General features: G+C 45.6%; 1 protein-coding gene across 7 annotated transcripts in view; it reads left to right on the forward strand.

Annotated features, from left to right (window-relative positions):
- Nucleotides 1-13,859, forward strand: part of ATP11A (ATPase phospholipid transporting 11A) — a 235,337-nt gene that overhangs the window by 149,533 nt on the left and 71,945 nt on the right. For all 7 annotated transcript variants that reach the window (XM_048855438.2, XM_048855445.2, XM_048855455.2 and 4 more), the window contains exon 8: nt 12,239-12,289. In XM_048855438.2, coding sequence (XP_048711395.2) covers nt 12,239-12,289 — 51 coding nt within the window. The remainder of the gene's footprint in view (nt 1-12,238; nt 12,290-13,859) is intronic.

The following is a 13,859-nucleotide window of genomic DNA, read 5'->3' on the forward strand; positions in this document are numbered from 1 at the left end:
TACCTAGCTAGATTACTTACTAAAAGTTCTAAGACTCCATTCCTGGTCTATCCTCGGCAAAGACCCAGCATACAGACAGACACAGACCCTTTGTCCCTCTCCCTCCTCCCAGCTTTTGAAAGTATCTTGTCTCCTCATTGGTCATTTTGGTCAGGTGCCAGCGAGGTTACCTTTAGCTTCTTAACCCTTTACAGGTGAGAGGAGCTTTCCCCTGGCCAGGAGGGATTTCAAAGGGGTTTACCCTTCCCTTTATATTTATGACACGCCCCCCAAATCTCAGCTAGGGTGAAACACTGGCTGGGATTTCTTCCTGGAGCTCTAGGAAAAACAGAGTTAATAAGACATATGCATCTCTAAATATACTACCAAGTACATAAAGACTAACAATATTTTCCACATCTCAAGGACGATTTTAACCAGTTGACTCTGGGAAACTTTCACGGGAGAGTGCATCAGCCACTTTGTTAGAAGCTCCTGAGATGTGTTGGATGTCGAAATCAAAATCTTGGAGAGCTAAACTCCACCGAAGAAGTTTTTTGTTAGTTTCCTTGACGGTGTGAAGCCACTTCAGTGCAGCATGGTCGGTTTGCAGGTTGAAACGCCGTCCCCAAACATATGGGCGTAGCTTTTCCAGAGCATAGACAATGGCGTAACATTCTTTTTCAGTGACTGACCAGTTGCTTTCCCTCTCAGACAGTTTTTTGCTGAGAAACACTACAGGGTGGAATTCTTGATCAGGGCCTTTCTGCATTAAAACTGCTCCCACACCACGGTCGGATGCATCTGTGGTTACTAGGAACGGTTTGTCAAAGTCTGGGGCCCTTAGTACAGGGTCAGACATGAGTGTCGCTTTAAGCTTGTTAAAGGCCTTCTGACACTTTTCAGTCCACTGAACAGCATTTGGCTGTTTCTTTTTGGTTAGGTCTGTCAGTGGGGCAGCGATTTGGCTGTAGTGCGGTACAAATCGTCTGTAATAACCGGCCAAGCCTAAGAAGGATTGAACCTGTTTCTTTGACTTTGGGACAGGCCACTTTTGGATAGCATCCACTTTGGCCTGTAGGGGGCTGATAGTTCCTTGACCCACCTGGTGTCCAAGGTAAGTCACTCTGTTTAGGCCTATTTGACACTTCTTAGCCTTAACAGTTAGTCCTGCCTCCCTTATGCGCTCAAGGACTTTTTGTAGATGTTCCAGGTGGTCTGCCCAGGAATCCGAAAATATGGCCACGTCATCAAGGTAGGCGACTGCATATTCTCCTAATCCCGCTAGGAGACCATCTACAAGTCTTTGGAAAGTGGCGGGTGCATTTCGCAGCCCGAAAGGGAGTACATTAAATTCATACAGCCCGAGATGTGTGATGAAGGCTGACCTTTCCTTGGCAGATTCATCTAGCGGTACCTGCCAGTACCCCTTGGTTAAGTCCAAGGTAGAGATGAACTGGGCCCGTCCCAGTTTCTCTAATAGTTCATCTGTGCGTGGCATTGGATAGTTGTCTGGGCGAGTTACAGCATTTAGCTTACGGTAGTCCACGCAAAAACGTATTTCCCCATCTGGTTTGGGAACTAGAACCACTGGAGATGCCCATGCACTTTCAGAGGGGCGGATTACACCCATCTGTAACATATCCTGGATCTCCCGTTCTATAGCAGTTTTAGCTTGAGGAGACACCCGGTAAGGTTGGACCCTAATTGGGTGAGCATTACCTGTGTCAATGGAGTGGTATGCCCGTTCAGTCAGTCCTGGGGTGGCTGAGAACGTTGGCGCGTAGCTAGTGCACAGCTCCTGGATCTGCTGTCGCTGCATACGCCCAAGGGTCATGGAGAGGTTCACCTCTTCCACACCACCAGCACTTTTCCCTTCGTAGTAGACACCTTCAGGCCACTCAGCGTCGTCTCCTCCCTGGGCTGTAAACTGACAAACCTTTAATTCTCTGGAATAAAAGGGCTTTAGAGAATTAATATGGTACACCTTAGGCTTCCGGTTGGAGGTGGGGAATGCTATGAGATAATTAACAGCTCCCAGGCGCTCCTGGACCGTGAATGGCCCTTCCCACGATGCTTCCATTTTATGGGCCTGGAGCGCCCTTAAGACCATGACCTGGTCTCCTACTTTGAAGGAACGCTCTCTGGCATGTTTATCATACCAGGCTTTTTGCTCTTTTTGAGCATCCTGTAAGTTTTCTCTAGCAAGGGCTAAAGAGGTTCGGAGGGTGTTTTGTAGGTTGGTTACAAAGTCCAGAATGTTAGTTCCTGGAGAAGGTGTAAATCCCTCCCATTGCTGCTTCACCAACTGCAATGGCCCCTTAACCTCACGGCCATATACAAGTTCAAATGGGGAAAACCCTAAACTGGGATGTGGTACAGCTCTGTAGGCAAAGAGCAACTGCTGCAACACTAGGTCCCAATCATTGGAGTGCTTATTTACAAATTTACGTATCATGGCCCCCAAAGTTCCATCAAACTTCTCCACCATGCCATTTGTTTGATGATGGTAAGGAGTGGCAACCAAGTGATTTACCCCATGAGCTTCCCAAAGGTTTTTCATAGTTCCTGCCAGGAAATTAGTCCCTGCATCTGTGAGGATGTCGGAGGGCCAACCTACCCTGGCAAAAATGTCTGCTAGTGCCTGGCACACACTTTTAGCCCTGGTGTTGCTTAGAGCTACTGCTTCTGGCCATCGGGTGGCAAAATCCATGAAAGTCAGTATGTACTGCTTTCCTCTGGGTGTCTTTTTCGGAAAAGGACCCAGAATATCCACAGCTACTCGCTGAAATGGAACTTCAATGATGGGGAGTGGCTGGAGAGGGGCTTTGACCTGGTCTTGGGGTTTTCCCACTCTTTGGCACACCTCACAAGACTGGACATAGGTAGAAACATCCTTGCCCATTCCCTCCCAGTGGAATGACCCCCCCAAACGGTCTTTGGTCCTGTTCACCCCAGCATGGCCACTAGGGTGATCATGGGCTAAGCTCAAGAGCTTGGCCCGGTATTTAGTTGGAACTACCAACTGTTTCTGAGGATGCCAGTCTTTCTGGTGTCCCCCAGAAAGAGTTTCCTTGTATAAAAGTCCTCTTTCTACAACAAACCTGGATCGATTAGAAGAGCTGAGAGGCGGTGGGTTGCTCCGTGCCACCGTCCAAGCTCTCTGGAGGCTTTCATCTGCTTCCTGTTCGGTCTGGAACTGTTCCCTTGATGCTGGAGACATCAGTCCCTCATTGGATTGGGGACCTAGGCTTGGTCCCTCTGGAAGCGATATAAGGGATGGAGCTGTTTCTGTTGACTGTGAACCGCTCTCCGCTGGTGCACTATGTTGGGATTCAGGCTCCGGCTGAGCCTCTTGTGTAGAGTTATCGGCTGTTGCCAGTTCAGCTTCGGTGGGGCCCTCTGGTGTTGAGGTTGCAAGTACTGGATTCAGTGCTGACACGGGGTCTGGTGTTGGTTGTTCGGCTGGTTCCGGTTCTGGGACTGGTTCCGTCTGGGTCTCTGGGACTGGATCCACTACTGCTGTTGCAGACATTGGCCTGGGGTCCGGGTCCATCACCTCTGACCAGGTCCTGATAGAAGTTTCCGGAACAGAGCTAGGCCTCACGGCTTGTTTAGCCTGGCTGCGGGTGACCGTTGCCACCCTCTTGGCCTGCTTCACATGATTGGCCAAGTCTTCCCCCAACAGCATGGGGGTGGGATAATCATCATAGACTGCAAAAGTCCACATTCCTGACCAGCCCTTATACTGGACAGGCAACTTGGCTGTAGGCAAATCGAAAGAGTTGGACTTGAAGGGTTGAATCGTCACTTGGATCTCTGGGTTGATTAAATTGGGGTCCACTAAGGAAGCATGGATAGCTGACACTTGTGCTCCGGTGTCCCTCCACGCGGTGACCTTCTTCCTGCCCACACTCACAGTTTCCCTCCGCTCCAAGGGTATCTGGGAGGTATCTGGGCCTGTGGACCTCTGGTGTGATTCCGGTGCAATGAACTGTAATCTGTTGGGGTTCTTGGGGCAGTTGGCCTTTACATGCCCCAGCTCGTTACACTTAAAACATCGTCCAGCAGACGGGTCACTGGGGCGAGGAGGGTTGCTGGAGAACGGGGTGGTGGGACGATAAGGGGTCTGGAGGGTTCTTTGGGAGGTAGGTGGGGCTTTGGGCGGCCCCCGGTAATAGGGTGTGGTCTGGGGTGGTCCCTTCTGGTCTCCGCTCCAACTGCGACCAGTTTTCTTCTTCTCTGCCACCTCCACCCATCTGGCTCCAATCTCTCCTGCCTCGATTACAGTTTTGGGTTTCCCATCTAGGATGTATCTTTCTATTTCCTCAGGAACACCCTCTAAGAATTGTTCCATTTGCATTAGGAAGGGCAAATTTACTGGAGATTCAACACTTGCTCCTGATATCCAGGCATCCCAATGTTTCACAATGTGGTAGGCATGTCGGGTAAATGACATGTCTGGTTTCCACCTTAGGGCTCTGAACCTCCGACGAGACTGCTCGGGTGTTATCCCCATTCTGACTCTCGCCTTGGATTTAAACAGTTCATACTTGTTCATGTGTTCTTTAGGCATTTCAGCTGCCACCTCAACTAAGGGTCCACTGAGCTGTGGCCTCAGCTCTACCATGTATTGGTCAGTAGAGATGTTGTACCCAAGGCAGGCCCTTTCGAAGTTTTCTAGGAAGGCCTCAGTATCATCGCCTGCCTTGTAGGTGGGGAACTTTCTGGGATGGGAAGTGGTACTTGGAGAAGGATTACTAGGGTTTGTTGGGATATTCTGCTGAGCCTTTATCTTCTCCATCTCCTCCACATACTTCCTCTCTTTTTCCTTCTCCTCCAGTTCTTTGTCCCTCGCTTCCATAGCTCTCCTGTGAGCAGCCGCTTGGTGTTGTTCTGCTTCTCTCGCTGCCTCCCTTTCTTGTTCCTTCTTCAGCCGCATGAGTTCTATCTGTCTTTCATGTTCCCTTTGTCTTTCCTCAGCCTGAAATTTGGCTAATTCGAGCTGTAGTCGAGCCGCGGATTTTGCCATTCTAACCTCTCTGTTTTTAACTAACTTTACACCCGAGGTTTAGAAATAAACAAACAAAACTTGGCTGTAAAATTTTGCTGTGCTGGAATAGAATACCTATTCTCTGATAGTGATTGTCAGCCTACAGAAAAAGACAATTCCCTTGTCTCTGCTCTGGGCCCAAATTAAAGCAAAAAACCTCCAACTACTTGGAAACCTGCTTACCCAGCCCAAAGAAAAAGCAAATGGGTAGAACACACATCCCCTATTTACTTTTAGGAAGAAAAGAAAAAAAAAACCTCTGGGTTGGAAGACTGTGAATTTCCCTGCAGGAGTTAAGTACCCTGCCTCTCAGGCAAAGAAAACCTGCAATTCACAAGATAATCCCCTTTTGTCTCTGCTTGGCCACAAAGCAGAGAAAACAAAGCTGCTTTCAGTTTCAAAGCTGCTTTCTGGACTTCCTTTCCACAGGAAAGAAAAATTTCCTTTTTAAAATCTGTATTTCTAGTTCAAAAAATCTCAACTGGATCTCAAAATGATTTCAGGTTAATCCCACCACTGTGCCACCATGTCAAGGTTCCTCCCCCACTCTGAACTCTAGGGTACAGATGTGGGGACCTGCATGAAAAAACCTCCTAAGCTTATCTTTACCAGCTTAGGTCAAAACTTCCCCAAGGTACAAAATATTCCCCCCCGTTGTCCTTGGACTGGCCGCTACCACCACCAAACTAATACTGGTTACTGGGGAAGAGCTGTTTGGACGCGTCTTTCCCCCCAAAATACTTCCCAAAACCCTGCACCCCACTTCCTGGACAAGGTTTGGTAAAAAGCCTCACCAATTTGCCTAGGTGACTACAGACCCAGACCCTTGGATCTTAAGAACAATGAACAATCCTCCCAACACTTGCACCCCCCCCTTTCCTGGGAAATGTTGGATAAAAAGCCTCACCAATTTGCATAGGTGACCACAGACCCAAACCCTTGGATCTGAGAACAATGAAAAAGCATTCAGTTTTTTACAAGAAGACTTTTAATAAAAAATAGAAGTAAATAGAAATAAAGAAATCCCCCCTGTAAAATCAGGATGGTAGATATCTTACAGGGTAATTAGATTCAAAAACATAGAGAACCCCTCTAGGCAAAACCTTAAGTTATAAAAAAGATACACAGACAGAAATAGTTATTCTATTCAGCACAATTCTTTTCTCAGCCATTTAAAGAAATCATAATCTAACACATACCTAGCTAGATTACTTACTAAAAGTTCTAAGACTCCATTCCTGGTCTATCCTCGGCAAAGACCCAGCATACAGACAGACACAGACCCTTTGTTTCTCTCCCTCCTCCCAGCTTTTGAAAGTATCTTGTCTCCTCATTGGTCATTTTGGTCAGGTGCCAGCGAGGTTACCTTTAGCTTCTTAACCCTTTACAGGTGAGAGGAGCTTTCCCCTGGCCAGGAGGGATTTCAAAGGGGTTTACCCTTCCCTTTATATTTATGACACCTTCAAAAACAAAAGTAACCTTAATTTAATGCAATATTTCCTAATACAATAACTCTAAAACACATAATAATATTAGGAAAACATAGCAGATCTAAAACATATACTAAAGAAATAAACCACATGTTTTCTTAACAAAGGTATAAAATCCTGTTAGCACAGATGCACATTAAAGTATGCAAAATTGCAATATCCTACAATTGGAAAACAGCTTTAAGTGATTGCATTCTATATGGGATGGCCAGTCACACACAGGAGGCTGACAGCAAGTTCTTAAACATTAAAACTATACATATAACAACAAAGTATACATACACAATCATCCAGCTTTAACATCCCATACATACACATTTACATATTACCTTATATGTATATTGGAGTCATTATGCTTTCTACTTTGATATCTTCCCCCTTCCCTCTGACTGTTCCTTCTGTTCTGTCAAAATGGCATTGTTATTGCTGCTGTTTTTCCACCACTTACTGATACATAATGATTTAGCTTTTTTAGTGGACTTCCTTCTCTCCCGTTTCTATCCGCTATGATTCTTTTTTCCCACACAGATACAGGTACTTTTCCACTTTCACAGACAAACTAACTAAAGCCTCTCAGCTCCTTGCCTTATATACAGATTTTGATCTGTTCTGATTGGTTGTTTCTTCAATCCCTATCATTATCAGCCAATCAGCTTTGAGCCCTCTCTCTGTCAATCAAAGTTGGACCTGATTGAAAACCTGCGCTTTAAAGATGGACCTGTTTGAAGACCTGGGTTCTGCCTAACTGACCCCACTCTTCAGGTTTCTGGAGTGACCTTTATTTCACCCCAACCAGCCTTCTTGCTGCTATTGGCTGAATCGTTCTAAGGCCTCCATTTTGGTTTTCACAGCTTTGGTTTCTTGCGACCACCATGTTGCTTTCTCTAGCTGTAACTGCTTAAAACTTTCTTTATTAACGATCTAAATCCTTATAATTACCAAATATATATATATATACACACACACACACACTTATATGTACCTTAACATTATGTTTCACTGTCACCAGTCCAATTTCACTAATTTACATAAACCCCAAATTCGATCTTTCTCTCCTTCAGCTAATGGTGACAGATCAGTACTATTGATGCTGGACAGTGCCTCAGTGCTGATCAATGTTTGCAGCACACAGAGAAGCTGGAAAATCCTTTGTATCACCTTGAGAGTAGAAGAGACAGCATTTCCTGTTTTCTCTTGTAATGAATAGGTTGATTGTCAGGCTGCCCCCAAGCTGTGAAGTTGATTTGCAGAATACTGGGCTTCATAGACCACTTGTGACTCAGGTTAAAATTCCTGCTGAAATGGTCCATGAGATGGTTCTGGGCTCCGGGCGAGTTATCAGCTATCAGAGTGATACTCTACTTGATGTAGAACTGCCACAGCCTGGTTGCCTCTTCGCAGAACACTCTGGAGTGTGTTCCCTGTCGCCTGCTCAAATAATACACAGCAATGGTAATGTCGCTAAGTATGTGAACCACTGAGCCTCTGGTGTGGTCTAGAAAAATGTGACATGCATTATGATGTTGATATGCCGTGGAGCATCCTGCTCCGATCACAGATGCTGAACATTCAGTGGAACCAGATGTGTTCCCCAACCTATCAGAGAGGTGTTGGTGACCACAGTCCTGGTTGTTAAGAGCCAGACAAAGGGAATGCCCTGACATACATTCCTTTGAACCATCCATCACTGGAAGGAGCCCAGGATCAACAAGGGGAGGCAGACTAAGGGGCGACGGGTTGAAGAGTAAACTGTCCTGAGCCACATTTGAAGAGGAAGAAGGCAAATTGAACCACCTGAGTGTGATATAAGAGCCTCAGACACGTGCAAACTGTCTTGGAAGGCTGAAACTGTAGACCCCAAAACAAAAGTGACAAGTGGTCTGAGAATCGTCAGTTGTCAAAAAAACCTCTCAAATGTGTAGAGTCTATTAGGGCCTTAGTGAACTCAATTTTCTGAATGGTGACAAATGTTGACTTCCCACTGTTTAGGATGAGACTCAGATGGTCAAGCAAGCACAGCGTAATGGGTACATGAGAATATTTTCTCTGGACCTGTCCCTTAGTAATCAGTTGTCAAGATACAGGAAGACATGGGTTTTCTTGTTCCTGAGGTCTGCCATCAGCATGATCATACATTTGGTTAAAAACCCAGGGACAGAAGACAGACTGAAGGGGAGGACTATGTATTGAAAATGATGGTTTGCCACAATGAACTGGAGGAATCTTCTGTGGCTTGGGAGGATCACCACATGAAAATAAGCATCCTGAAGGTCCAGAGCAGCAAACCAGTCATTGAGTCAACCCAGGAGGATAGTTGACAGGGTTACCATTCAGAGCTTCATGTATCCTATATATATGATAAAGCTGCATAGGTCAAAAGTAGATCTGCCCCTCCTTTTGGATTTGGGAACCAGAAAGAACCAGAAATAAAAACCTTAACGCTGGTGCACCAGAGGAATTTCTTCCACTGCTCCCAGAACCAGTAGAGATTGGACCTGCTCAAGGAGCAGTATCCCGTGAGAGGAATCCCTGAAGAGAGACTGGGAGGGAGTGTGGGGAGGAAGGGTGAAGAGGAACTGGATAGCGTAGCCTGATCTGATAATTCTTAGGAACCAGCTGTGGGTGGTAATCAGGCCCCAAACATTGAGAAAGCAGGCCCCAAATGGTGGGGGGGGGGAGAAGAAAAACAGGGAAACGAGATAATTGAAGTCCCAACTGGAAAAAGGAGTCACACTTGATGCTTGGGGGTGCTGGTGTAGGTCACGTTGACTGGCAGAACCCAGAGCCGGAATGCCCCCATTTGGGACATATGTCCTTTTCTAGGTAGTACTGCTGTCTCAGGGGAGAGGAAGATTGCCCAAAGGGGTGTTGAGGGCAGTGCTGCTGCTGGCACTGTTGCTGGGTGCTGTAATGGCACATTTTGGCCACCAGCATAAACACCCCCAAGGAACATAGAGTAGCCCTAGAATCCTTGAAGGAGTGCATAGGTTCATTGGTTTTGTCTGAAAAAGCACCCGACTGTTGAAGGGCAAATCTTCTATTGCCTGCTGCACCGCAGGAGAAATACCCAAACTGTGCAGCCAGGATGCCCTTCTCATGGTCACGGCTGAGGTCATCACTCTGGCCAAAGTGTCGGCCACGTCAAGCACACACTGCAGTGACATCTTCGCTACCAAGCAGCCTTTGGCAATAATCGCTCGAAATTTCTCCTTGGAGGCTTCAGGCAAGTGGTTTGTAAACTTAGACATAGCTGTCCAATTTACAAAGTTGTACTTGGACAACAATTCCTGCTGGTTATCAAACAACATTGGCAGGGAAGAGGAGGTATAGATCTTTCTACCATTTAGTCCAGTCGTTTAGAGTCCTTGTCCTGAGGAGTGGACTTAAATTTGCCCTGCTGGGCTGTGTTGTTCCCAGCGGTTATGACCAGGGATATAGGGGTAAAGTGGAAGTAAAACCCCTCAAATCCCAGCGTCGGGACAAAGTAGCATTCCCCTCGGTGGCACCAAAGCTGGCGTGCTCCAAAGAACCTTTCCAGGTTCCAGGTGCGCATCATTAATGGGGAGAGTCACTCTCCATGGGGTCTAGCAAATTACAGATGTTCTCCTGCAAGAACTCCATCTGGATGCTCAAGGAAGCAGCCACACATCACAGGGGGTCCTTGAAGGCCTTGAAATCCTCAGGCATTAAAGGAGAGCTGGGCATCACTGAATTTGTTCAGGGACAATGAAGAGACCGTTAACTGTGCCAGTGATGGGTCATGGACCTGGATGGGACAACTCTGGAGGCTTCATATGGGGAAGGACAACCCCAGCCACTGAAGTGCCCATTGATGTTGCCTGGGAGTGGATTGAGAAGGACAGCCTCCACGATTGAGGAGCATCCCACAGATTCTATGGAGGCTACAGAGCATAAGGATAAAGCATTGGTGGCCAGTCGGCACCAGGCCAGAATGCTGAACTCAGTACCAATGCTGCTCGGTGAACAGTCCTGGATATGGGCCAGGCGATGGAGAGCGGAAGAGGACCCTGACCTGGATGCCGAGGAAACTTGGGTTTCAGGGCATAAAGATGGAGCCAGCCCAGGAGGCACAAGCAACCGGCCTGACTTGTCTGTCACCCATAGCGAGGGAAGGACTGGTACAATGGTGGAAACGGCACAGCCACCACAGAGTATGCCTTGGTTCTCTCTGGCGCTGGGAGTGGTGTCAGTACGAAGTCAGCGGTGGTACCAATGCTGCTGATGGTGCTGAGGTGGAGGGCAGGGAATGCTGCCACAGTAACACTGGCACCACAAAGGAGTTTCCCAGTGTCAAGGAGATCCCTTGTGCTGAGCCCAGCAATGGCCTCACTTCCACAGTCTGCGGTGCCCGTACACCTGAAGGTTCAGCTGCCCATCCAGGCAGTGAGGCTGAGGATGCCATAACCCTGGTGAAGTCCTGGACCAATGGTGAGCTTGGGATGGAAAGGCAAAGGAGGTCTGCCACCTTCTGATATGCCGCTAGTGTGGAAACAACCAGTGCCGGCATCGCCGTCAATACTAGACTCAACAGGTGCCCCAGGACTGGAACTGGAGTCAGTGGTATGGGGTCTCCCACACCCCTGCACAGGACTGGGGAGCAGTTGGAAGGACCTGCTTCTTCCCGCGTGCTGGGGTGGCAATAGCCATACTCTTCCTGGAAGAGGAAGAAGAGTCTCCACAAGATCTTGATTGGTCTTGACACCTTTTCTTTGGCACACTCAATGCGGAGTGTTTTCTTCACCTCTTTGGAGAGGGGCCAGTTCCAGAGTGTAAGTCAGTACCACTCACCGAGGTTGAGGGCGACTTCCAATCCTCTATAGGCTTTGGTGCTGAGACAGACTTCCTGGCCTGCTTGAGAAGATGCTGCTTTAGGAAAAGGTGTCTAAGCTAACTAACATTAATATTAAGGGTACTAACTAACTATATGCAACTAGAACAATTAAGTCAAAAACCAAGGAATTGTGAGTTTAAGAACTACGCACAGTTCTGACTCTGGCCACGGTTAGTAAGAAGGAACTGAGCAGGGGCAGAGGCAGAGGCAGTGTCACCTCATTATAGCCGGGGAAGGGGCTATGGCCATGAGGCACAAGCGCCGATTGCTACAGGTACTGCTAGGCAAAATTGTTCGGCTCTGGTGTGCTGGGCGTGCACACATCTAAATGAAATACACAGCTGCATCACTTCTCGAAGAACTATAGTTTTGGTAGGTAACCGTATCTTTCAGGAATTGAAAATGAATGAAGAAATGTGCTCTAATTAGAAGGTCTGCAAGTAACCTTAGAACCACATTCGCCTTTGTTACACACAAAATTTGTATTGACTCACTGTTATAACTGATGTCTTCAAATGCTGGCTTATAAAAGTGAAGTTTATAAAAAGTTTAATATGTTTCAAATAATCCAAATTTTCAGGCTTCCTTCTCTATTATTTTTATTATATGTTGTCCATATAACATTTAATGAACTTTTATAGCATACAGAGCCTTCATAGAGAATTTTAAAAATAATCTTCATCTTAATGTATTTTTGCAAGTTTTTTTACAAGTGAGATGCTGTCTCTCTATATAAAATTTCAGATCGTCATAATACGGATTTTTAAAATGTTTTATAAATACTTCTCAAGTTGTATTTGCGTATGTTCTATATAAAATAACTTAATATCTGGGATTGATACTAAAGTACTTTTCCTCTTACAGATTTGTTGGTCGAATAAATGTTTACCAGGATAGGAATGAACCTATTGCAAGGTAAATCAGAGAGAGGGTTTTTAACGTACAATACATAGGTTTCTTTTGTCCCTGAATATGTAGTGATCCTGAGGGAGAAGTATGTTCTCTTTATTTTACAGTAGAAATTTTTATTTTAAAAGTTTACAAAATTCAATTTTGTGTATAGCGAATATTTTATGCTTCATGTATTCAATCATCTTTTTTATATTACATTTTGTTTTTAATATTAGGTTTGTGATATGTTTTGATGGTACTTTGTGGTTGTCTGTATCATAGATGTCTGAATGTAAGGTTAATAATTGATTTAGTGCATTTATATAGTGTTGTTTACAATCCCAAATTGCTTTGCATGCACAGAATATAGATATTTCAGGTATTGCTTACTCAAATAGCTTCATTCTGTTCTACTTGTATTGTTCTACATAGGTTCTTACACTGCCCTTCTCACTGTAGGATTTCATTACTTTCCAGTAACGTCTGTCATATGTAGTTCATTCTTTCTTGTCTTCTCTGCAGGGGAAGAATTGTGTGTGCAGCTTAGTGTTTTTTGTTTTGATAGGGGTTTGCGGGGGGGGTGGGGTGTTGTTTGTTTTAAATATACGTATTGCTTTATTTGTTAGAGAAGGCAAGTCAAAGAAGTGCAGCTTGCTCATGGAATAGAAGGTGATGGTACTGAGTTAATTCCTCAGTCCGTCTCCTGCACAGACAAACTTCACCCATACGGTAGAAAGTTCCATTCTGCCTGAGGAAGGGAGTTGTCAACCATGGTCCTAATCTAAGGAGGTTTTAGATATACTCGCCTAGGCCATTGAGCACCTTGAAGATCAGGACCTTAACCTTGAACATGACTCAGTATTCTGAGGAACCAGGGAGAATAGGAGTCATATACTCTTATCCTTCATATTTCAGTACATTGCAAACAATATGCAGGGTGCACAACTGAGGGCTGTGATCCTGCCTCATAGACAGAGTGCTGTCAGAGTCCACAAGATTCCACATAGGCAGACAGATTGCTTTTCAGGATAGGGGTCTAACATTGCAGACAACACTGAGCAGTCACAAATTTAGTGTTTCTTATAATAACAAGACTTTGTGAAATATAGAATGAAAATTTTCAGAGAGAGAGAGACTTAACTCGCCACTGGTGTGAAACGTGGCATCATATAATTGTGCACAGCAATACCACTCAACACTTTGGAACAGGAAGTGAAGAAATTTTCAATTGAAACTATTGGAGAAACAAAACATATTGGCAGTGCATCTTCTCCTGTTCTGTCTGGCAAGAGCCCATATACACAGCATTCATTTTCCACCGATCAATTTATCGGTGGAATATAAGCTCCAATTTGCCCACTTCCTCTCAATTTGTTGTCTCCTGCATGTTGGAAGCAAGGAAGAGCAATTGTCTCTTTTTCTGTATACTTTCTTATTTGTTATAATTCTTGTTCAAGAAAAGAGAATGAAGAACCACAGAATCAAAGCTATAGAGGAGAAGTAAAGATGAACAAAGCAGCACAAGGAGGCACCATTCCTCCTGTCTGCACTGTCAAGAAGATTCCCCATCCTGTAGGTGCTTCTGTCCAGATCT

This window comes from Caretta caretta, chromosome 1 (genome assembly GCF_965140235.1).
Source record: "Caretta caretta isolate rCarCar2 chromosome 1, rCarCar1.hap1, whole genome shotgun sequence".
In the NCBI taxonomy this organism is placed as follows: domain Eukaryota; kingdom Metazoa; phylum Chordata; order Testudines; family Cheloniidae; genus Caretta; species Caretta caretta.